At 36.9% G+C, this 25,181-nt stretch overlaps 2 protein-coding genes across 14 annotated transcripts; both read left to right on the top strand.

Annotated features, from left to right (window-relative positions):
* The first annotated feature begins 341 nt into the window (after positions 1-341).
* LOC110439351 (antigen WC1.1-like) lies at positions 342-14,852 on the top strand. Of its 8 annotated transcripts, none has more exons than XM_087245827.1 (22): positions 342-482; positions 1,373-1,819; positions 2,548-2,663; positions 3,343-3,453; positions 3,567-3,690; positions 3,848-4,156; positions 6,479-6,763; positions 6,839-7,144; positions 7,414-7,707; positions 7,807-8,121; positions 8,200-8,523; positions 8,600-8,917; positions 9,338-9,637; positions 9,743-9,820; positions 9,971-10,285; positions 10,361-10,579; positions 10,678-10,761; positions 11,509-11,565; positions 12,865-12,915; positions 13,216-13,266; positions 13,437-13,490; positions 13,667-14,852. In XM_087245827.1, the coding sequence occupies exons 5-22, from the start codon at positions 3,633-3,635 to the stop codon at positions 13,678-13,680; spliced, it is 3,432 nt and encodes a 1,143-aa protein (XP_087101953.1). In that variant the 5' UTR covers positions 342-482; positions 1,373-1,819; positions 2,548-2,663; positions 3,343-3,453; positions 3,567-3,632; the 3' UTR covers positions 13,681-14,852. The 8 variants fall into 8 exon arrangements, with proteins under 8 accessions (XP_087101953.1, NP_001430409.1, XP_087101958.1 ...); XM_087245828.1 differs by lacking the exon at positions 342-482 and having other exon boundaries at positions 1,373-1,626; positions 1,723-1,819; positions 3,294-3,453; NM_001443480.1 differs by lacking the exon at positions 1,373-1,819 and having other exon boundaries at positions 3,294-3,453; positions 3,585-3,690; positions 13,664-14,852.
* Positions 14,853-15,751: 899 nt separating this feature from the next.
* LOC143528977 (scavenger receptor cysteine-rich-like) lies at positions 15,752-25,109 on the top strand. Of its 6 annotated transcripts, XM_087245969.1 has the most exons (21): positions 15,762-16,073; positions 17,175-17,350; positions 17,435-17,540; positions 17,951-18,265; positions 19,806-20,114; positions 20,224-20,538; positions 20,629-20,952; positions 21,029-21,346; positions 21,475-21,777; positions 22,156-22,227; positions 22,393-22,707; positions 22,798-23,016; positions 23,115-23,198; positions 23,483-23,509; positions 23,726-23,785; positions 23,940-23,996; positions 24,105-24,182; positions 24,308-24,370; positions 24,489-24,551; positions 24,711-24,773; positions 24,890-25,109. In XM_087245969.1, exons 3-21 carry the CDS (start codon positions 17,486-17,488, stop codon positions 24,937-24,939), a joined length of 3,090 nt encoding a protein of 1,029 aa, XP_087102095.1. In that variant the 5' UTR covers positions 15,762-16,073; positions 17,175-17,350; positions 17,435-17,485; the 3' UTR covers positions 24,940-25,109. The 6 variants fall into 6 exon arrangements, with proteins under 6 accessions (XP_087102097.1, XP_087102098.1, XP_087102096.1 ...); XM_087245971.1 differs by lacking the exon at positions 23,483-23,509 and having other exon boundaries at positions 15,752-16,073; positions 17,190-17,350; XM_087245972.1 differs by lacking the exon at positions 23,483-23,509 and having other exon boundaries at positions 15,752-16,073; positions 17,169-17,350.
* Positions 25,110-25,181: the final 72 nt, after the last annotated feature.

The raw sequence follows: 25,181 nt of genomic DNA, 5'->3' as shown, positions 1-25,181 counted from the left end.
CTGCATATTCATACACTACTGTCTGTAGCAGTCACAAATACAACCATGACGAAGACCTGTTTTTTAATATATATAAAAAACGGATAAAAATAGTCCTTGCTTGCAGTAAAGAGTTTCTCCCTTAATGACAAAACGATAATATTCAGATTTATTTTCGGTTGATCAGGTGAGTAAACTTAATCAAGTGCTTAACTTATTATTATTTTTTTAATATTTGCTAGTAGTAATATCTATAATCAGGGGAGATAAAAATGAGATGGGTCTGGATGCAGACCTGGTGCAGATGCAATCTGAGCTTCATGCAATGCTTTTTAATGGGCTCATCTAACCCCACCCCTCACAGTCACGTCACTAGCTCCATTGAGTGCATTGTGTCTGACATTGCATTGCTGAGATAAGCAATCTCAGCGTGCATCATAAAGGCTGCATCCAGATACTATCGACAAAAATGCTTGATTGCTCCGATGACCAACAGGCTTTGTGTGAGTAAGGAGGTAGTTCTAACTTTTTCCTGTAGGAAGACACCAAAACCAGGACTGTGGAGGTCTGTTTATAGAGATGATTATATTATGTCATTTACTTTAGGCCTATTATACGAAAGCAGCTACAAAAGAGTAAAACCATGTGCTGTGAAATGAGCTTTACTTGAAATAAATTCTATTTGCTGCTGTAATGTAGCTGTGGAAAAAGAAATGTAAATGTTTAGGCCAACAGAAGTAAATAAGAGAGAAGCTCCATCATACAGTGACAGGAGAACGAGACTCTGCTCATCTTTACTATTAACAGTGTTTTGCCTCCATCTGCTGGATAAATTACGCGTTGCAGGTTTAAAAGTTTACAGGTGTAATGTCTGATAAAATCCCCACATCAGTATTTTTGGAACATAAATAATTGCATTTTGTATAAATACCCTTTGTTTTATATAAAAAATCAGTCTAGTTTATTTTATAATATAGTAACTTACTGCTTATTGTGATTTTGTTCAGAATATCAGAGCAGTGATATTAAATTTATCTTTAAACTATTTACATGAGTCCCCTAAACTATAAAATGCTCTTTTTGTTTTTATAATTTAGATATTTAGATATTTATATATCATAGACAATGAAGCATCTATTTTGTATGTGTTAAATTGGGTTAAAAGTAGTACAATAAAATTGACAGTAATATTCGATAGACTTAATCTAGAAATCATCTTGTTAAAAAGAAATATTTAATAAAAATGGTTATGATCAAATAGTTTTTGTGAGTTGTAAATATTTGAAGTGTGTTCATACTTACACAAATGAATCATCAGAGCTGGTATGTGCTGTGTTCATCATATAATCCTCAGAGTTTCTCTATCAGTTAAGTTCAGTGTGTTTATCTCCAGGCTGAACTATGACTGACATGAGTCTGTCCTCAGTGAAGTGTCTCTTCTTGACGCTGGAGGAGGAGTCCCGCTCATCAGCGCTCACACTTTATTGATATATATGGAGAAAATCCAAATGCTGCTTTCTGATTTGTCACTGCTTGTGTTTGGTTGGTGAATGGCAATAATCCCTGTGCTGGTTGAGTGGAGGTTCTTCGAAATGGGCAGTGGAGACAGTGTGTAAACAACATTGGGATGTTGCTGATGCTGCAGTGGTGTGTAGAGAACTGGACTGTGGAATGGCTGTAAAACCAACATATAATGCTCACTTTGGACAAGAATCAGGATCAATTTTAATGGCTTTTATACAGTTCAGTGGATCAGAGACTTTACTCAAAGACTATAGTTCAGACAGTCATTTAACAAATTACTGTAATCATGCTGAAAATGCTGGTGTGGTCTGTTCAGGTAAGCTGCCCGAAACCTCAGTCTGTTATTACATCACCTTTTTTATAATTCTCACTCAAGCTGTATAATGCGTCTGCTATATATTATCAACAAACTACCAATGCTAACCCTTTAAAGCAGAAAATTAGTTTAATTGTTTTGTTCATCATTAAATATGCATCCTCATCCCTAATTTTCTTATAATAAACTATTACTGGGGTAATCTCCAATAAGCATATATATTTATTATCTCCAGGCAGTCTAATAAGACAATCTTATTTACAATAATAATTTTAATGAAAATTCTAAAATAACAAACGAATGGAAAAATTACAGAGACATTAAGTACAGATTAAGTGAATTATTCATTCATTTATTCATTTTCTTTTCGGCTTAGTCCTTTTATTAATCTGGGGTCGCCACAGCGGAATGAACCGCCAACTCATCCAGCATATGTATTACGCAACACTCATTTACACATATACACTACGGACGATTTAGTCTACTCAACCTGTACCGCATGTCTGTGGGGGAAACCGGAGCAAACCCATGCGAAACTCCAAACAGAAACGCCAACTGACCCACCCGAGGCTCGAACCAGCGACCTTCTTGCTGTGAGGCGACAGTACTACCGGCTGCGCCTATTAAGTTAATTAATGAAATACGATGTAAAAAAAAATGATTGTTAGTATTCACTGCTTCTCCATGTGAGTAAATGAATTATCTGTCTTTATAATCTAATAACACAGGAAAAGGACTTCGACTTGTGAATGGGTTTCACCTGTGCTATAGGAGAGTGGAGATGCTCCGTGCAGAAGAATGGGGTTCAGTGTGTGACGCTGCCTTTGACCAGCAGGATGCAGAGGTAGTGTGCAGACAGTTGGGCTGTGGAACTCCTGTACAGTTGCTAAGAGCTGCTGCTTTTGGCAAAGGGAAAAATCATGTTTGGTCAGAGGAGATTCAGTGTATAAGTTACATTTAGAAAAACCTACAAGTCAAAACTCAATAGCTGATATTTCGAAGACAAATCAGAAGTCTGATGCAAAAAAATAGATAATAATTATTAATTCCTTGCATTTATATAGTGTTTTTGGGCACTCAAAGCGCTTTACAGATAGGGGGGAATCTCCTTATCCACCATCAAATGCAAAATTTTGATGCAAAAAAAAATAGACATTTGTTAGTTTCTAATCTCTAATCAATAAATACTAGTATCTAATGAATAAGTATTAGTATTTTTTAAAAGGTACTTGTGTCTATATAGAATAAGCACTAGCACCCAAAGTCTTTATGTTGTTTTACAGATTTAATGTTAAAACAGCCTGCCATATTGATCACATAGACAGCCAAAATATTTATTTAAAATTTATAGTATAAAAAAAAATAGATTGTTGGTATGTTTAGATCCAGCTATTATTTCTATATGTGTACTCAAAGTGAGAAACATGATGCAGGTGGTTTATCATGTTTATCGGCACAATCTGTGTATCTGCAGGTGCTTTATGCTCTAAATAAACTGGAATGTTTCCTGTCTCTAAAATCAGTTTCCTGTAACACACATCACTGTCGTCCATCGATGTCTCTCCTCAAGTGTCTCTGTAAGCTGGAGGAGGAGTCCTGCTCATCAGTGCTGATGTATACATTTATTAAATATGGTAAAAATAAAAATGATGTCCTCTGATTTGTCATGAGAGCTCTTTGATGAGTTCCTCTCCTCTGTCTAATAAGGTAAGAGTGACTCTGATTGGCTTGTTTACTGGTTATGAAGGTCTCCATCTCGCTTTAGGTGGCAGCGATCCTCTCAACTTTAATCCAAAGAGACTGATCAGTGAAGATGGAGAGCTTTCTAACTCTCATTTTTTGGTTTTGTGTGATCAGATTCATCTCAGCTGGTAAGTGCTTATATTGTGTAATGTATTGCAATCAACTTGTCTTAAAAGGATACTTCAGAGTTTCACTTTTTTGCCATTTTTTTAGTTAATAGGCTGTATGTTATTCTCTCACCATTTAGTTCAAATTTAATATATGTTTTCTATTTCTTGTCTACAGCAAACGTGAGGCTGGTTGGTGGTTATGATGCCTGTGCTGGAAGATTAGAGGTTTATTATAATGGAGAATGGGGAACCGTGTGTGATGATTATTGGAGTTTGACAAACACTGCAGTGGTGTGCAGAGAACTGAACTGCAGCGATTCTTCAGATACAATGCGTGCTGCTCACTTTGGATCTGGATCAGGAAAGATTTGGATGGACGATGTGGTCTGCAGTGGATCAGAGCCCTCAATACTCAACTGCAGTAGCGATAAAATGGGTACCCACAACTGTGAGCATAATGAAATGGTTGGAATTATCTGCTCAGGTTGGTTGATTTCCTGTACAGAATTTATTGTCAAATGACCATTATTTGTTAAAAAATCCAAATTGAAACATTAATTGGTAACACCTTATTTTGATGGTCCATTTGAGTATTAGTAGACTGTCAACAGACATTTAACTGACTATAAGAAACTTTGCAAGTCAACTTACACTAACCCCAACCTCAGTCTACTTGTAATCAAATTAGAATTAGTTGGCATGAAGATGCAATTTAACTTAAATTCTACAAGTGGACCATCACAATAAAGTGTGACCCATTAATTTATATAACTAGGCTTTCTGTGTATGGTCAATCAAGCCACTGATAATGTACATGACCACCAAACTTTTGAGGAAAATATGTAGATTTATAAAGTATTTTACATTACAAATATTTAGACGTATATATTTGAAGTTAATTTTTTGATGACAGAACATAATGTTTTATGCACTTTGATCTGAACACAGGTAAAGCAGGTTAGGCAAATGCCCAAATTAGGCATTGCTATGTATAGATGTACTGCGGGTTAAGAGCTCGACTATAGTGCCAATTTGGTTCAGTCAATTCACCTATGACGCATGTCTTTGGACTGTGGGAGGAAACTGATGAACCCAGGAGAAACCCACGTGTGCACGTGGAGAACATGTAAACTTCTCACAGAAACATCGACTGGCCTTTTAAAGACTTGAACCAGTGACGTGCTTGCTGTGAGGCAACAGTGCTAACCACTGGGCTGCTATGCCGCCCTATTAAGGGAAAGGAGGAAGATAGATTCTCCAAGGCAAAGATAACTGAAGTAATAAACTGTTTTTTTATAGTGAGTTAAGAATCATCCAATTGACAAATCATACGTTAGATAATGCGGGACCAGCCGTGATCAATTAAGCACGTGATTCTCTCAAAATTAGTTTATAAATAAACTTCACTTAGTTAACATAAAAAGGAGACATATTGAAAACGTTGGAAACATATTACCATTGAGCTCCACAGTAAAAAAAAAAAAAAAAAAAAAACTTCTTTTAACAAAAAAGTCTAAAGGGTGAGTAAATGTTGACAGGATTATTATTTTTGGTATACTATCCTTTTAAGTTTTGAGTTCCTCATTACTATTTCTAGGATTTTGTTTTCAATCTTGTTGTTATCTTGACTGATTTAGGTCAGAATTTCCCCAAGATTCTGAACCTCAGGTAAATGAATGTCTATTTAAGATTCAAGAGTTCACACTTAGATATTGCTTAATACTAATAGCAGGTTTGGCATGCTTTCCCGGGAGAGAACCCTGAGCTCGGAGATAATTGAGTCCAGGGCTGTAAGGGGGTGCGAGATCAGGTAGTTCTCGAGAGCTTCCACTGGTAAAGGAAGAAAAAGGGGTGGATGGGGGGTTTCTTCGGAAAACAAAGATAAGGGAGTAGTTTTAGACAGGCTACTTACAGTGAGTTTGGATTAATCTGATTGACTTACTAATAGTTACAGATGAGAGACCAGCTGCGATCAATCATATCACATGCTCCTCTGCAAATTAGTTTGTGAAACTTCACCTAGAAGTGGAGGCACAAATACGCACAGGCTTCTGTAATGGCATTCAGCATTCACTGGGAAACACACAGGAATAACAGGGATTCACTGTACATTACAAGATTCAAAATACCCAATTATGTGTATAATGTGTAAAGTCGTATAAAAAAAAAAGAAGAATTGTATTTACAATAAACTGAACCAGCAGGCTCTGTTCTTTAGTTTGACTCAAACTTTTAGGACCCAATGTAAAAAAAGCAAAAAAAAAAAAAAACATTCAAATCAGCATGGTCTCCCTTATGATAAAAACAATACTTTTGTTTCACAACCCGGCAGGTTATATTTTGGTTGCGACATTAGGTAACCAAACTTTTGTCAGTTTGCTGTCTAATATCGACATCATCTGCCGTTGATATTTGGTTGGTTTTAGGCTGTGGCATTAACTAACTAAAATCCAACATCATTTTAACATCATTATATGGCATCCATACAACCTCAAAGTATAACATCAGTAGACGTCTATCTTTGGTTGGTTTTATGTTGTGCAATTACCTAACTAAAATTTGATGTCACTTTAATGTCATAATGTGACGTCCATTGTCAAAAATAACATCATTGGCCATTGATCTTTGGTTGATTTTATGTTGTCGTGAAGTAACTAAAATTCATCGACGTTGGTCGATTTTCATATACAATCAAAATTCAAAGTATGTCTGACGCTGGAGTCCAACATCAATCTTACATCTGTGTGATGATTGGTGCCTGCTGGGAATTTTTTTAATGTCTTCTTATCAATACTTCTGTGTATAGGAGTCCGTCTGGTAGGAGGTTCTCGCTGCTCTGGGAGTTTGGAGATTCTTCATAATCAGACGTGGATGTCAGTGTGTGACGCTGCCTTTGACCAGCAGGATGCAGAGGTTGTGTGTAGAGAGCTGGACTGTGGGGCTCCTGTACAGGTGACTTTTGACAAAGGAGATGGTCAGATGTGGACACAAGAGATTCATTGCAGAGGAGACGAGTATCAGTTTGCTCTCTGTGCAACGTCACCTTCACACTCTTGCTCTCATAGCAGCAGTGTGAGCATTGTGTGTGCTGGTAGGTGAACAATATAAATATAGTATAAGAATTGACATCAGCTATGAGTTCTGACTGGCACTCTTTTACCTTTAGAAACAGTGAGATTAGCTGGTGGCCACAGTCACTGCTCTGGTCGAGTGGAGGTTCTTCATGAGGATCAGTGGGGAACAGTGGAGGATGTTGCCTGGGATTTGACTGATGCTGCAGTGGTGTGTAGAGAACTGGGATGTGGAAAGGCTTTAAGTGCACCAAAGAGTTCTTACTTTGGCAAAGGATCAGGAAAAACGTGGATTTCTAATTTATGGTGTACTGGGTCAGAATCTTCTTTGATGAGCTGTAGATTCAATGGATGGGGAATAAGTGCTGAACATACTAGAGATGCTGGAGTCGTCTGCTCTGGTAAGCTCATCTAGACTTTTTTGTCATGATTACTGATGTACTAGTTTTACATCAGGTGGTTGGGCAAGTTAATTTATTTTATGATATACATAATTATGACATGGAGAGTACAAAAATGTAGACAAAATGCATTCTGATGATGTGCTGTTTGCAGTTTTTCCTAAAATGTTCCATTAAATAAAATTAACTATTAGCTTATAATATCTTGGGATCAAAAGGTAATATGACAGGAATGGGAAATATCATTAAATTGCCCCTTTTTATTAAAGGAGTCAGACTGGTTGGAGGATCTCATTGTTATGGCAGAGTAGAAGTACTTTACAATCAGACGTGGATGTCAGTGTGTGACGCTGCCTTTGACCAGCAGGATGCAGAGGTTGTGTGTAGAGAGCTGGACTGTGGGGCTCCTGTACAGGTGCTGAGAGCTGCTGTTTTTGACAAAGGAGACACTCAGATGTGGACACAAGAGATTCACTGCAGAGGAGAGGAGTCTTATATATCTTTCTGTCCAACATCTTCTCTCAAACACATTTGTACTCATGACATTGGATTGTTATGTTCTGGTATTGGATCTATACCTTTGTTATTACTGATATAACCAATAATTAAGAAAACATAATTATTTGGATTATTACATACTGTTTTAACCTGTTCTTGTCCAGGTTACACTGACATCAGACTGGTCAATGGTTCAGACTCTTGTTCTGGAAGAGTGGAGCTTCAGTATCTGAGTAAATGGGGCACAGTGTGTGATGCATGCTGGGATATGAGAGCTACCAGTGTCCTCTGTAAACAGCTGAATTGTGGGATTGCTGTGTCTGTTGTGGGATCAGACTGGTTTGGAGAGGGAAGTGGTGAAATCTGGGCTGATGTGTTTGATTGTGACGGGAATGAAACAAAACTCTCCGAATGTTCAATCTCTTCATGGAGTCGAGCTCAACGCTCTCATAGACGAGATGTTGGAGTCATCTGCTCTAGTGAGGACATTTTATTAATAATATATAAAATAATTTTCCTTGTAATATTTTAATAAACTGCCTCATGTTTGTCTTCAGACTCGTCTCTGGCTCTTCATGAGGGTCTGCTGCGGTTGTCTGGAGAGAGTCAGTGTGAGGGGCAGGTGGAAGTTTTGATCCAGCAGGTCTGGAGGAAGGTTCTGCTGGACTCCTGGAGTCTCACTGAATCCTCTGTGGTCTGCAGACAGCTGGGCTGTGGCTCTGTGCTCAACTTCTCGGGCTCCTCTTCATCCAGTTCTGAACACAGTCATGAGTGTGTGATGGGCTTCCAGTGCTCTGGGAGTGAAGCTCATCTGGGGAACTGCAGCTCTCCACAAACTCTCAACTGCAGCTCCACACAACAGCTGTCAATCACCTGCCTTGGTGAGAACAACAACATCTGGGCAGATTCTGGAGTTGTTCCTGATCAATAATGTGTTTCTCTTTCTCTGAATATCAGGCCGCGGGTCCATCAGGCTGGTGGGTTCTGGGGGAGACTGTGCAGGGAGGCTGGAGGTTTTTCACAGCGGCTCATGGGGGACAGTGTGTGACGACTCCTGGGATATTAAAGATGCCCATGTGGTGTGCAGACAGCTGCAGTGTGGAGTGGCCCTCAGTAACCAGCAGGTACCAGCCTGGTTTGGTCCTGGTTCTGGACCCATATGGCTGGATGAGGTGGAGTGTGAGGGGAATGAGACGTCCCTGTGGAGCTGCTCTTCTCCAGGCTGGGGAAAACATGACTGTCGACACAAGGAGGATGTAGGAGTCGTCTGCTCTGGTGAACAGTTAATATCATTTTTGATAATAATATACAGAATACATTTAATACATCAGGTTTAGAAACTGAAAAGGTTCCTGATAATATACACTGTATTAGGAAAAAAATCTCACACCTTTTAGTGCTAGGGAAATACTAAAATAAAAAGTTAAATGTTTCTTTTAAAGAATAAGACACATAAAAGTTACAGCTACCTCAATCAATGCACTGACTGGTTTCTCATAAGACAACACATTAATAAAAATAATATTTGCATATTTTTGGTCAGTGTTTCATGATAATAAAAATATATTTTATTTCCACATTTTGATTTAGTATCCTTTATATATGGTTTAGGCCAGCTACAGGCCAGCTATTGTCATTTCTTTTTACAAGATATTTTCTGAAGAGTTTACAATATTCAAATTTTTTCTCTTCCAGAGTATAAAGAGATCAGATTAACTGAGGGCTGTAAAGGGACTCTGGAGGTTTTCTACAATGGATCCTGGGGAAATGTGTGCTGGAATCAGATGGACAGAGACACAGCGAGTCTGATCTGTCAAGAGCTGAACTGTGGAAGATCTAGCAATGAACCCAGTCATTCAAAAGGACTAAAGTCTCATAATTGGCTCGATAAACTAAAATGTAGACGACTTGATTCCACCTTATGGCAGTGTCCATCTGCAGCCTGGGGACAGAACGACTGTAATAATGATGAGGTCACTACAATCACCTGCTCAGGTAAAATTATGTTAAGTGGTCATGTTTGTTCATATATGATTATTTAATGTATGATTTGTGATGTCGTATGAAGATCGATGACATACAAAATCATTTGAATATCAGAGGTGGAGAGCCATGAGTCTCCTCGGAGTCTTCTGACATGCTCTACTTCACCATCTCCACACCAGAGACAGTGTTCAAGTAAGTTCATAATGTGCTTGTATTTTGTTTAATCATCGTAAACTTGAGTTCAGAATTATTTTAAATTAATGACATATTTTAATAGCAATAATTAATTACACTTGTTAACCTTGTGCTGCTGCAGGTCAGTGATGTTGATGTGTGTTTCAGCTCATGTTCCTCTCAGACTGCGTGGAGGGGATGGCCGGTGCTCTGGGAGGCTGGAGGTGTATCATAACGCTGTGTGGGGCTCAGTCTGTGATGATCTCTGGGACATCAGCGATGCTCAGGTGGTCTGCAGGCAGCTGGGTTGTGGAGCAGCACTGAGGGCTGATGGGAATTCAGCCTTTGGTGCTGGTGAAGGTGTTGTGTGGCTGAACAGAGTCCAGTGCAGAGGGAATGAGCTTCACCTGTGGGACTGTCCTCTCTCCCTGAACAACCACACTGACTGCTCCCACAAAGAGCACGCTGGACTTTCCTGTGCAGGTCACTGCTAGATTTTAAAATAATTTTAATTCTAGTAATAATTTTTTATTTAAATGTTCTTATTTGTTTTAATAGACTTGCCGGATATATCAGTGTCCACTACTCCTTCCACATCAGCATCATCTTCTGCTGCAGTTTCTCAGACAGTGAGCTCAACATCAGTCTCTCCTCCACAAACTGGTCCAGAAACTCTCCCAGTCCCCCCAGTGCTGCTGATTGTACTGGGAGTTGTGCTCTTACTGCTCTTAGTGCCGCTGCTTATACTGATTCAGCAGAACAGAGTGATGAGGAGAGGTAGGAGAGATCCAGAGACTGTCATATTGTGTCTTCTTCAGTGTGTGATCAGTCATGTGTTGTGAACTGACAGCAGGTTTGTGTGTCAACACTCACAGCTCTCTCTAAGAGGAGACACAAGACCACCACTGAGGCCGTTTATGAGGAGATTCAGCACACACACAATCACTTCACTCACAGGGGTGAGATATTTATTATTTATCAGAGCTTGATTTTGGCAATACCAGTACACGTTGACCTTGTGGGGAGATTTCTTTGGTCTGCAAAATCTGCAAAAATAATTCTTGTGAGGGTTGGGTTTAGGGTTGGAGTTAAGGGGTAGAACATACAGTGTATACAGTATAAAAATCATTACATCTATGGGAAGTAAAAAAAAAGTGATACGTGTGTGTGTGTGTGTGTGTGTGTGTGTGTGTGCGTGCGTGCGTGCGTGCGTGCGTGCGTGTGTGTGTGTGTGTGTGTGTGTGTGTGTGTCCGAGGTAACGTTTTGTCCTTTTTGTGATTGGAAACACAAGTTTCTATGGTTCAACCTTTTTTTTTTTCAAGGTAAGCATTCAAGGTTTACAATGAAATATCTTTTTGTTCGACTCATTTTAAATGTATGTCAGTTAAGAATAGACATCATTTTGCTAATTAAACAGCATATTCAATTAATCAACAACCTTGCTATGTGTTCATCTTTATGTGTTTGTCAATAAACATTTGCTTGGATAGTTTAGAATGAAATAAATAACTGTTTATTGGACAATTTGTGGCAAGATTCAGTTTCACACCTCACTCTTTTCAACATGGACATTCTGTGAAATGAAAGCTGTAATGTGATTATAAAAATATTCACAATCGAAGCTATTCTTTAACCAATAATATTGCCGTGTAGCTTAGTATTTCTCCATAGTCAGACCCTTTCTCCTTCTTCTTCCCCATAACAGGAAGTCTGCTTTCGATAAAACAGCATTCTGGGTATGAAGACGTTAAGTTTCTTTCAGGTTAGTAGACTGAAATGTATGTACGGTGCTTGTTGTATAAAGAAATATATTGAATCCAAAACAATCACCCAGGAATTTAAAATTCAATATTATTGAGCATTTAAAATATTTTCAGTTTAAATAAAATGCAAATCCCAATCCATATCATGCTGTTTTTAGTATGGTAACAGAAACCGTTTACAATAACAGTACATGAATACTGATGTGTTAATATCTAAAGATTACTTTATTCTGAATTGATAACGAGTTAAGGCATGCACTAATCATGAATTAACTTCAACTATAACACGAGTCACACGAGTTCATGTGTGAATAAAAGCTACCTTAGCTACTTAAGTGCATGTTGTTAATTAATGTATTAATTAGCATTTAAGTTTAGGCTAAATGTAATCAACATGAACTGATGAGCTGTTAATGTATAACTATGTCATGACTTTACTTGGAGAGCACATCATCACAGGGCACAACTTCTGTGTTTAAACTGTTGATGTTGATTTTGACAGAACACTTTTCTATGGTTATTCAGTGTAAACGCACTTGATAGGTGTGCAAAAAGAGTTCATGAGTAGTTAAGAATGGTTTAATATTGATGTGACCCTTCAAGTAAAGTCATGATATATTTATACATTAGCAAATAATGAGTTCATGATGGTTAAATTAAGCATAAACTAATGTGGTAATTGATACATTAATTAACAAACAATTATGAACTAACAAGGTAGCTGTTTAAGTAGTTAAAGTTGGTCCCACTTTATATTGTGTCTTTAACTACTATGTACTTACATCAAAAAAAATAAATACAATGTACTTGCTGTGTTTATAATGTATTTGAGAACACTTGTGGTGCTTTTGAGCTGGGATAGAGGTTGGGTTATGGACAGGTTTGCATGGGTAGGTTTAAGGGTGGGTTAAGGTGTAAGGGATGGTCAACAGTGTATTTACAAATGTAATTACAAAAGTTAATTACAGATGTAATTACATACATTTATTTAATCAAGCATAAGTACATATTGAATACATTTATTTACACAATAAGTACATTGTAACAAACTGTTTACTCCTGTGTAAGTACATATTAGTTAAGGCCACTTAATATAAAGTGGGACCTTAAAGTTTATGATTAATGCATGCGTTAATTCATCATTAGTTCATAATAAAGTGATGTTTAGTTATACATTTTACATTTAATACATTTAATTTACGTACAATATACATTTTAAAATACTGCAGTGAAAAACAGACTTAAGCACAATGTTCATTGTGAAATTATAATTTCTTTCTTTCTTTTGGAATATACAGATGGAAACTCATCTGACTATTATAATGTCACAACCAGTAAAAGCCTAAAAGGTCAGTAACTTTAATTACAGTAATTTCACAGTTTCATAAACCGTTTGGCCTGGCAATAGTACACTCAGTTTCTATTTTTCAATTATAACTTCACAGCTAAATCATTAGAATAGCAACAAAACACACTAAAGACTTATATGATATAACCACTGTAAGAATAAGATATCATGCGTCAGATCCATAGCTTTAATTTTAGAGATATGCATGTATGCTTTGTGTGTCTTTTAAATTGCAAATTAATCACTTTAAAAATCCCAAACTGTGTTTTATTTTTTAATATTTTGTTTGATTAATAATTAGAAAACTACGATGACATCATCATCATGCGTCAGTTCTCTGATAGTAATGCAGGTGTGAGTTTTAATTAATCATTTGAGTCCAATGTTTTTCCTTTGTTGTCTATTCAAAACAGCATTATATATTACATAGACTTAATCACTATTGAGGTGATTCTACATTAGTGTATTTTAAAGAGTAATATTTTCTTTGTGTCAATAATAATTAACATTTTTTTAAATCAGAGGGTGATCTAGAGGAGTATGATAATGTGAGGACTCTTGATGATGACTTATCTGGTAGGTTATTGTCACCTACTTCACCTCACATTTAACGTCTCCTGCTTAATTTTAACTAAATATTATAATGGTGTACTTATTATAATGGTGTACTTATTAGGTTACATTATTATTAAGCATGAGTTAAATTTCTTGAATTTCTTGAATCACTTGAATTTGCCCTTGTTTTTTAGCAGAAGATTATGATTAATGAAACAAGAATCCAGGAAAGCAGTCAAACCCACCACCTCCCATTCATTTACAGTTTTTGAGAGGTCACTGCAGCGAGTTTTAATGCTATATACTAGTTTACTTGCAGTTAAATATTTTGTTATATCAAGTAATGTAGTACAATTACATTTTAGCCCATTGTCTACATATAAACAGAATATATGTTGCTTTCAGATTGTTTTTCATTAAGTTGATGTTGTGTATTTGATTTCATTTTGTCATATTCTTTGTAATTCAATGTGATATTATCAGACAGTCCTCTAGAGGCTTTGTGGGAAATCATAAACAGGCATAGTGGGGAATAAACAGGGCTGTAAATCAACTTGTAGCTTGTTCATTAATTCAGTGTTTAACAATTGACCACCACCACCCTAATATTTAACTATTCACTGCATCCTAAAATTGAACTCACTATATACTTAACTATGTTTAATGCTAATCCACATTTATGGATTAGCTTGTGTTTTATATTTGGTATGCTGTTCACAATCACATCTTTATTTGCTACAAAATCAGTTCTCCCCCACTGAAAATGATTGCACAATAATAATTAAACACAATAAGTGGCCACTCCAGTTTTAATTCATTTTGCCTGCATGCTTCGCACACATTCACTAGATGGCGCCGCTACTCTTAATAAAATGGTTCCATATAACCATATAAGGTTCTTCACCCATTAATAGTAGAACCCTTTTTGTGGCAAACATAACTCTTTTATAATCTTCCATAAAGAATCATGTTTCAAAACTGCTAAATAATACCTGGTGTATGCAATAAACAGGTATTTTATTTATTAACAATAATAGTATTGTTACCTGTCTGTCTATCTTTTTTTTATAGCCTTAATTAATCTTTTACAGAAGCAAATAATGTCAGTTAGGTACTTTAACTTACTCAAGTACTGTGTGTGACATGAACTTTTAGCAAAAGTAGCAAATACTGACAGTATGAGGGCCCTTAGCCCCTTTTTAATTAAATAATTTTCCCCTTTTCCCCATTTACAGGACAAAAGTTACATGTATATAATCCTTTATTGGCACTGACGGTCTGAAATAGATTTACTGTTAAATTAAAAAAAGAGTGTACTGACTGTCCACCTCTTGAGGATAAAAAAATGTTTTTCATGAAATATAATTTCCCCCCAAATGAAAATAATAATCAAAATGGCTAAATAGCAATAATTCTTTAGTGTTTATTATTATAGGCTTAGTGTTGGACAACATGTTTATTCTGGAGAAAAGTTCACTGTTACTGTTTTATCTTTATTATGACTTTGTCTTGCACTTGTTCAAGTTATTCCTTGCAATTTGATGTGTATTATTGTATTTCAGATTATAAACTACTTGTATCATAAATAAACACATTTTGCACTAATATATTGTGTTTTATGTGGGCCATACATTTAATAATGAGCACCTATTTAATTTGTAACAATGCTTTAGATGTTTTTAGGTGCAGGGATCTGCACAATGTATCAAAATATTCAGTTGTAATAGATTTATTATTTTTATTTTATTTATTACTATCAATTTTAGGGATAAAAATTTGTTAAGTTATTAATGCTTCAAATGCTTATTTTTTGTAGGTTGGAGTGGGGTGGGGGTCTAGATTTGGCCCATAAAAATATAGGGCCTATATTTTAATTATTTGTTTAAGAGGCACGTTTGACATAAATTTCTTTACAAACAATAAAACATAAAGAAAAGAAAAACAAGCATGAATCCCTGATCTAGCCTATAATTATAAAATTATAATTTTCAGTCAGACTAAAGCAGAGCCACGGAAGAGGAAACATTATAAGGTAAACATAATAGGGTAAACAACAAAATTAGTTAAAAATAATTTATTAATCATATAATATGAAAATGTATGTTACAGGTTGGTCGGTATATTCCACATATATAGGCTATGTGGAATAATTTAACAAATTAGTGAAATTTCAAATTGCACCTGAATTTCCTGTTAATTACCTTCATATGAATGGCTATAATAGCCATGCCATATTTTGCCAGTGACAGCACTCGTTCAGCCTCTTAACCCTTCACCCCTGTGTATTACTCCGCCCACATACAGTCAGCAACAAGCAGAGGACGCTACAGTTTGACAAATATTACTGGTGTTGGGCAAAATAATGTACCTTTGAGGCTTTATTGTGTAGAGTATAATTGTTTAGATTGCAACTGTGCTGTTTATTTATAACGATAGTGCCTATTTTAAAATATTTATAATTCCTGAGAGACATCGAGTTGGCACCATTAACCTTTCTTTGAGCAAAGACGGTTGAGGTTGTTCATCCACAAGATGGCGACAGAGACTGCATAATAAGCCCTAAGAGAAAAGAAGTGTATTTCAGCTGATCAAATCATTAAACAGGTAAATGAATTTCTAAGTCGATCTTTTTCTTTTGTATGTTGTAGTGCTGTATTTATACCATAGTAATATTGTGAAATCCTGATTGCAAAAGAGAAATACTGGGAAATCTTAGTAGACTGATGGCATTTTATGCTGTTCATCCTTATAATCTTAAAATGTGAGCAAAATCACCTGTTTCGTTATCACTTTAGACATTACGCTAGAGAATCATTCATATACTAGATTTAAAGTGACGTTGGTGAATGAGCAATGGTTTCTGCTTTTCTGAGGTCAGCAGCAGATGTTAATGAATGGTGGAAAAAAGTTGTGCCTCTTACAAAAGGGTTTTTAGACTCTCCGTGCTTGATTTTTTTAAGGCACACCTGCCAATATATAGCCACATCGCACTGCTACTCCTGTGATATTGTTCATTTAATTTTTATTTTCTAAGAAAATAAGAAACCTAACTATCACTTTCATCATGTGGATTTGAGCCATATTAAAAAGCAGCAAGCTAAAAGTATTGAAAATGTTATGAATGAATATTAAGGGAAACAAAAAAGATTTGTAACAACAATAACCTAGTTGTTAGAGAGATTAACAAAGTACATTTGTATACAATGTGTTGAAAAAGTAACAATGTAATAATAAATACTTTGTCTCCATCTGCTGGATAAGTTGAGTTACAGAAAAAAATCCCCCACATCTTTACCTACAGATGTCAATATATTATTCCAAAGCAATATTAAAGAAAATTAAGGAACTTTTATGTAGAAATATTGTCTGAGCATTGTCAGATTGATATGGAACAACAGTGTAAATAATTTTATAATGTATTAACAATTTACCGCTGTATATTGTGCAATTTGTTTGAACACAAGAGCAGTGATTTTAAAATATCTTTAAAAAATGTATTTATTTAAAATATAAATATACCTTTAATGTTTGATTTATTATTATTTATATATTTATAGCAAAGATGATTTATTTTGTATTTGTTAAATTAAGTTTGAGTAAGTGATCACTAATCAGAACTTATACTGTATGTGCTGTGTGCAGCCGACAGACTTTGATGCTAAATATAATCTTCAGTGTTTCTCTATTAATCTGCTGTAGGTTTAGTGTGTTTATCTCCAGGTTGACTTATGACTGGCACGAGTCTGTCCTTCTTGATGCTGGAGGAGGAGTCCCGCTCATCAGCGCTCACACTTTATTGATATATATGGAGAAAATCCAAATGCTGCTTTCTGATTTGTCACTGATTGTGTTTGATGATTTCCTCTGTTGTGTCTAATAAGGTAACAGTGAGAGTCATTGGCAGCTGTGAGTCTCTCTCTCTCTCTTTAGGAGCTCACAAGTGACACTTTCTTCATTCTGAGCAGAGAAGCAGAGGACAAACACACAGAGAAAGACAGACGGGGTGATGAGAAAAGATGGATGGATGCTTGACACTTGTTTTACTCTCTATACTCACAATATCCAGATCTGGTAAGTGCAAAATAGGCAGCAATGAGGTTAAATGAAATATTGATGTAATTTATACCCAGTGAGTAGCTTATCTCTGATGGGCTTATATGTCTAAAAACTGAATAGAGGCATATGTCATATCTTTACTATGAGAATCTAAGACACTAGATCTATTAATTATCAACAATGTGCTATAATCGCTTAAAGGACAGCCAGTGTATTAATGGCAATGCAATTTGCATTTTTTTCTTGTGCTGAGAAGCATTCAGCTTATGCCCCTGCTTTAATTTTCCACATTCAAACAATATATATTAATATTTGTGTGTAATGTTATTGACACCAGATGCATAAATGTCTTAAATTTGTAATATTATACAGGTTATTTAAAGCTGTTATGTTGCTACTAACTAAGTCCCTTTTATCATGTACAGATTTTGAGACTGTGAGGTTGTTTGGTGGTAACAGTCCCTGCAGGGGGACTGTAGAGGTTTTTCATGATGGTCAGTGGGGAACTGTGTGTGATGATGAATGGGATCTGACTGATGCTGAAGTGGTGTGTAGAGAACTGAACTGTGGAGATGCAATAGAGGCCTTGAGTATTGCTCGTTTTGGACAAGGATCGGGACCAATCTGGATGGATGAAGTGGACTGTAGTGGATCAGAGTCAACACTGAAAGCCTGTACGTCAAAAGGATGGGGTGAACATAACTGTGGTCATGGGGAAGATGCTGGAGTCATCTGTTCAGGCAAGCCTGTTGAATCTGTTTAAAAAATAATATTTTTATGGAATGTATAGTTATTGTAATAAATAATTTAACAATAAGCACATCACATCACATTTTTGTTATATTGATTTTTAGTTATAGAAAAACATGTCACATTCCTAGACTGTTAATTAAGAGACCCCCTAAAATTGTAGTTCTGAAGGATTGCCAAATGACTAAAGAAAAAAATTTAACATAATGTTGTAAAACTGTACATTTCTTGAGTATTACCATGCACTTTTTGCAACAATGGGAATAAGTGTGAATAGAAAAGCAAGAGTGTCCTCCGGGTGCTCCGGTTTCCTCCACCGTCCAAAACATATGAATTGATATAGGTAAATTGAATAAACTAAACTGGCCATAGTGTATGAGTGTGTGTGTGTGTGTGTGTGTGTGTGTGTGTGTGTGTGTGTGTGTGTGTGTGTGTGTGTGTGTGTGTGTGTGTGTGTGTGTGTGTGTGTGTGTGTGTGTGTGAATATAGGTTTCCCAGAACTGGAGATTTACGAGTTTATTTTTAGTTGTATTCTGTTTGTTTGGTTGTAGCTTTAAGGGAATCCACTGCATAAAACATATGCCATAATAATTAGTGGTTCGTTCGACAGTGGTAACTTCTGATAAATCAGGAACTAAGCTTAAGGTAAGTGGGTGAGCTTGAATTTAGAAAGTTACCTAAGAGAAAGGGGGAGACAGAGCGACAGAGACAGACAAAGAGAGAGAGAGAGCTAGAAAAGAGCAGGGCCCCAAGAACAAAGAACCGAGCTAGAGAGCCAGTAAAAAGGCCAGACATAAAAAAAAGAGAAAATAATAAAAATACAGAGCAACAGTTGCTATCTAACAGTTACAATGTGACTAAAATTAAAACTGAGACATTCGACCTCACCTATCAGTTTAGTGTGGAGCTTTCTCTACTGCACTAAAGATTTGACAGCTCCCAGACCATCAATCAATGCACATCTTGGGCTACAGGTTCTGATCTTTATCAACAATTTTGGCCTTTAGGATTTCAATGTAAACCTTCTGGTGAGAAAGACATGCTTTGAAATAAAAACAAAGCTTATTGTCATTTTCAGCCATACTCCAGTGTACATAGGTAGGTTTTGAGTAAAAAGTTATATACATACTGCATACTGCATTTTTTCCATTTTGTTTATAGTCTGAAGACATGGAACATTTTATACTGACCTATTGTTATTTTCTGTACGTATTCATTGCAAATCCAAAAAGCAAATGATAACATTGTGTAACAAGTGGTCTCTTTGTTTTTACAGAGCTGCACACACACACACACACACACACACACACACACACACACACACACACACACACACACACACTTTTATGATATACAGATTTTCACAATACTTTATTATTGATAACTTATAAAATATTTTTCCTCTTGAGGACCAAAAAAACACAAGGTCAAAAATTACTGGCATTGCAATACTTGTGGTGAAATTTGTTGACAGTTAAAAACAACAACAAATTAATTGGTGGCCTTATACTTTTGCTTTTACTTTTACAGATCATAAATATTCTAGACTTGTTGGATCTCACTTGTGCTCTGGACGATTAGAGGTATTTCATGGGAACAAATGGCACACAATGTGTGATGCTGCCTTTGACCAGCAGGATGCAGAGGTTGTGTGTAGAGAGCTGGACTGTGGGGCTCCTGTACAGGTGCTGAGAGCTGCTGCTTTTGACAAAGGAGACGCTCAGATGTGGACACAAGAGATTCACTGCACAGGAAATGAGTCTTATATATCTTTCTGTCCAACATCTTCTCTTAAACACAACTGTACCCATGAAAAATACATTGGACTGTTATGTTCTGGTAATGTTTATATATATATAAATATATAGATGATCATAAACAAATATTAAACATGAAAATTTAGCTTGTTTCATACTGTTTAGTATTGAGTTCTTTGTTCTCTGTGTAGGTTATACTGATGTTCGACTGGTCAATGGTCCTGACTTCTGTTCTGGTCGAGTTGAACATCAGTACTACAATAAATGGGGCACAGTGTGTGATGCATGCTGGGATATGAGAGCTGCCAGTGTCCTCTGTAAACAGCTGAATTGTGGGATTGCTGTGTCTGTTGTGGGATCAGACTGGTTTGGAGAGGGAAGTGGTGAAATCTGGGCTGATGTGTTTGATTGTGACGGGAATGAAACAAAACTCTCCGAATGTTCAATCTCTTCATGGAGTCGAGCTGAACGCTCTCATAGACGAGATGTTGGAGTCATCTGCTCTAGTGAGGACATTTTATATGATAAAAATAAATAATAAATGTACATAAGTTTTATTGGGATATATTAATAAACTGCCTAATGTTTGTCCCCAGGCTCGTCTCTGGCTCTTCATGAGGGTCTGGTGCGGTTGTCTGGAGAGAGTCAGTGTGAGGGGCAGGTGGAAGTTTTGATCCAGCAGGTCTGGAGGAAGGTTCTGCTGGACTCCTGGAGTCTCACTGAATCCTCTGTGGTCTGCAGACAGCTGGGCTGTGGCTCTGTGCTCAACTTCTCCGGCTCCTCTTCATCCAGTCCTGAACACAGTCATGAGTGTGTGATGGGCTTCCAGTGCTCTGGGAGTGAAGCTCATCTGGGGAACTGCAGCTCTCCACAAACTCTCAACTGCAGCTCCACACAACAGCTGTCAATCACCTGCCTTGGTGAGAACAACAACATCTGGGCAGATTCTGGAGTTGTTCCTGATCAATAATGTGTTTCTCTTTCTCTGAATATCAGGCCGCGGGTCCATCAGGCTGGTGGGTTCTGGGGGAGACTGTGCAGGGAGGCTGGAGGTTTTTCACAGCGGCTCATGGGGGACAGTGTGTGACGACTCCTGGGATATTAAAGATGCCCATGTGGTGTGCAGACAGCTGCAGTGTGGAGTGGCCCTCAGTAACCAGCAGGTACCAGCCTGGTTTGGTCCTGGTTCTGGACCCATATGGCTGGATGAGGTGGAGTGTGAGGGGAATGAGACGTCCCTGTGGAGCTGCTCTTCTCCAGGCTGGGGGAAACATGACTGTCTACACAAGGAGGATGTAGGAGTCGTCTGCTCTGGTGAACATGCTGCTGTAATTTTTTTAAATAAAATGTATAAAATATATTAATATATTCACAGGTTAAATATGGCCAGATTAGGTAATTTAAAATTCTTTTTTTTTTTCATAAATTTTTTTCCTATCCAGAATTTAAAGAGATCCGGTTAACTGAGGGCTGTGAAGGGAATGTGGAGGTTTTCTACAATGGATCCTGGGGAAATGTGTGCTGGAATCAGATGGACAGAGACACAGTGAGTCTGATCTGTCAGGAGCTGAACTGTGGAAGATCTGGAGTTTTGTCTGATTCAACATCAAGACTGAAATCAGCTCGAAACTGGCTTGATAAAGTTAAATGTCGACTACATGACTCTACTTTATGGCATTGTCCATCTTCACTCTGGGGTCAAAACTACTGTGATGAAGATGAGGTGGCCAATGTTACTTGCTCAGGTGAGACATTTAATTGATTTATTGAGATATTTCATTGATTTGGTCTCATTAGTAGACATATTTCCTTATCCTCTTAACTGTCACCAGTGGAAGATTATTTAGGGTTAGGGTTTAAGTGTGTAATTACTTTCATTAAAATGTTTTAAAAAGGAAAAAGTGGAAATTGCACTTTTGTATAGACTGATTTTCATGCACTTGAACTTGAATGAATGATGAATGATGAGTTTATAAAAAAAACTATATATCATAGGCAATAATCATAATTGATACAGTGAACTCACAAAATGGGGGAACAGTTAAAGGGCAAAATCCTCAATTATATGTAAGTAAAGAAACATTAGGTGGAAAGAGCCTTGATTGTTTCATATTTTATTTCAGTTAAGAAGAGTGATGAGTCCCCTCGGAGTCATCTGACATGTTCCGCATCTACTCACCAGAGACAGTGCTCAAGTAATTTTTTGATTGGTTAATGCTTTTACCTACAAAACCTGTAAAAAATAGTGTAAGACATTATTTGCATTTTAAAATTTGTCACAGATTTAAGCAGTTATCTATATTTAGTTTTACTGTAAATATTGTGCTGCTGCAGGTCAGTGATGTTGATGTGTGTTTCAGCTCATGTTCCTCTCAGACTGCGTGGAGGGGATGGCCGGTGCTCTGGGAGGCTGGAGGTGTATCATAACGCTGTGTGGGGCTCAGTCTGTGATGATCTCTGGGACATCAGCGATGCTCAGGTGGTCTGCAGGCAGCTGGGTTGTGGAGCAGCACTGAGGGCTGATGGGAATTCAGCCTTTGGTGCTGGTGAAGGTGTTGTGTGGCTGAACAGAGTCCAGTGCAGAGGGAATGAGCTTCACTTGTGGGACTGTCCTCTCTCCCTGAACAACCACACTGACTGCTCCCACAAAGAGCACGCTGGACTCACCTGTGCAGGTCACTGACAGATTTTTAAATCATTTTAGTGCTATCAGTGTTTTCATGTTAAAATGAATGATTTGCATGATTTTGAATCTGTTTTAATAGACTTGCCGGATATATCAGTGTCCACTACTCCTGCCACATCAGAATCATCTTCTGCTGCAGTTTCTCAGACAGTGAGCTCAAGATTAGTCTCTCCTCCACAAACTGGTCCAGAAACTCTCCCAGTCCCCCCAGTGCTGCTGATTGTACTGGGAGTTGTGCTCTTACTGCTCTTAGTGCCGCTGCTTATACTGATTCAGCAGAACAGAGTGATGAGGAGAGGTAGGAGAGATCCAGAGACTGTCATATTGTGTCTTCTTCAGTGTGTGATCAGTCTTGTGTTGTGAACTGACAGCAGGTTTGTGTGTCGACACTCACAGCTCTCTCTAAGAGGAGACACAGAACCACCACTGAGGCCGTTTATGAGGAGATTCAGCACAAACACCAACACTTCACTCACAGGGGTGAGACATGAGCATTAATGTCATTTAATATGATTAATAAGTGAGTCTGTAGACAGTTGATGTTCATTTATTATTAGCCTGATAAACCTCCTGCATTAAACCACAGAATTCCTGACAGAAAACCACAGAGCTGCAGGTGCATGTTTACATGTGTGTGTGTGTGTGTGTGTGTGTGTGTGTGTGTGTGTGTGTGTGTGTGTGTGTGTGTGTGTGTGTGTGTGTGTGTGTGTGTGTGTGTGTGTGTGCACGTGCCAGTAAGAGTCTCTTCCTGTGTGTATTTTTAGGAGTAATAAGAAGAGGTTCATATGTTGGTATGTGCAGGTGCAGTTTTATGTGTGTGTGTGTGTCTTTCTGAGCATATTTCCCGAAGGCAGGAGTGGGTTAATGTGTGTTTACTAATAGATCTGTGTGAATTATGAATTCAGTGGTTTTATAATAAAATAATGTTTATGTTTTTGCATGTTGTCACTCACACAACACCTTATAATACTAAATCCTGTTTCTGACTGTTCTTCCTCCTTCAACAGGGAGATTCAATTCTGAAGAACTGCAATCTGGGTATGAAGATGCAGACGAGTTTCTCTCAGGTTAGAGAGTGAAAATATACTCGAATTAAGAGCTAAAACAAATCATTTGATTCATCATCACAGTGTTATATAACAAACAAAATTCATACCACTGTCAAATATATGATTCCACCACTAAACTGTGTGATTAATGACTCAAATATTCACATATTAGAAAAAGAGTTCAAGACGGCTTATTATGATGATGTCACCAGCAACAGTGGTCTAGAAGGTCAGTGACATCATTCAATGTTTACGATTCTTTATCGTAAGACCTGCAACAGCAAATCTGTAGAATATTTCCAAAAATATTTCTAAATATGCAACACTTTCAATGCAGAAAATATGGTGAAGGAAATCACTCCAGGATATTATGATGATGTCATCACTGACGGCTTGAAGCCAGATCTAGAGACAGGTATCCTTCACTTATTCTCTAATAGGATCACATATTTCAACTATTTAATATATTGTATTTGTGAAGATTTCTATATTTATCATTATGTGAGTGACGATGTCTCATGCTAAATTCTAAATTTGTAGAAGACAGACCTGAGAGTTATGATGATGTCATGATGAGTGAAGAGACCTCTGTTATTAAAAAAGGTTTTTACTGTTTAATTATTTCTTGTTTGTGTATGTTTAACATTATTCATCTAAAGTGATGCTCAGTACAGATATAATGTTGTAACATTTTTTTATTTATATTTTCCTGTATGTGTAGTGGACAATCCAGAGTATTATGATGATGTAATTATTAATGGACAGAATCTTGATCATTTAACAGGTGAGTCAAACAGATAATACAGCTAATACTAAACATGCATTTTTGCATTAGTGAATCCTCGTGGCTTTATCAGTGCTGAATGTAAAAGTCTCAGACAGTCATGATGTGGGAAAAGAATTCAGTGAAAGCAAATTATAATATGTGGTTTTATTGCGTCAGAGGGAGATCAGGAAGAGTATGATGATGTGAAGAACAACAATGAAGATGAGAGAAACCTCTTGGGTACGTTTTTATATCTTATATCTGTTTTATGTTGCTCTTTTAAACTCATTTTAATCTAAATAATGATGCAGTTAAAAGATTGAAAACTATCAGCTTGATTTTATTTTCAATTACAGACTATGATGATGTAGAGGAGGAATCAACTAATGAGGGAGGGGTCATATGACTCAGTGGCCACACCCACTGCCTCTGTTGATGAAATCACATTATATTTACTGGAGATACTGAGAGTTTCTTATTTTACTATTGCATAAGTGCTGTTTTATCTAATTTGATTTTATATATGTATAATCTTATGTGCTTTGCAAATTTCAATAATAAATGTAAGTTTTTGTATTTTAGTGTTTGTCCAATTATTTCATTCAATTTTGATAAGAGTGCATTTCAGCAAATATTCTTTGATATTAT

Source organism: Danio rerio, chromosome 4 (assembly GCF_052040795.2).
Source record: "Danio rerio strain M-AB ecotype USA chromosome 4, GRCz13ab, whole genome shotgun sequence".
Taxonomy (NCBI): Eukaryota; Metazoa; Chordata; class Actinopteri; order Cypriniformes; family Danionidae; genus Danio; species Danio rerio.
Note: the sequence above shows the minus strand (reverse complement) of the source record. Positions and strands in the feature narration are given on the sequence as shown.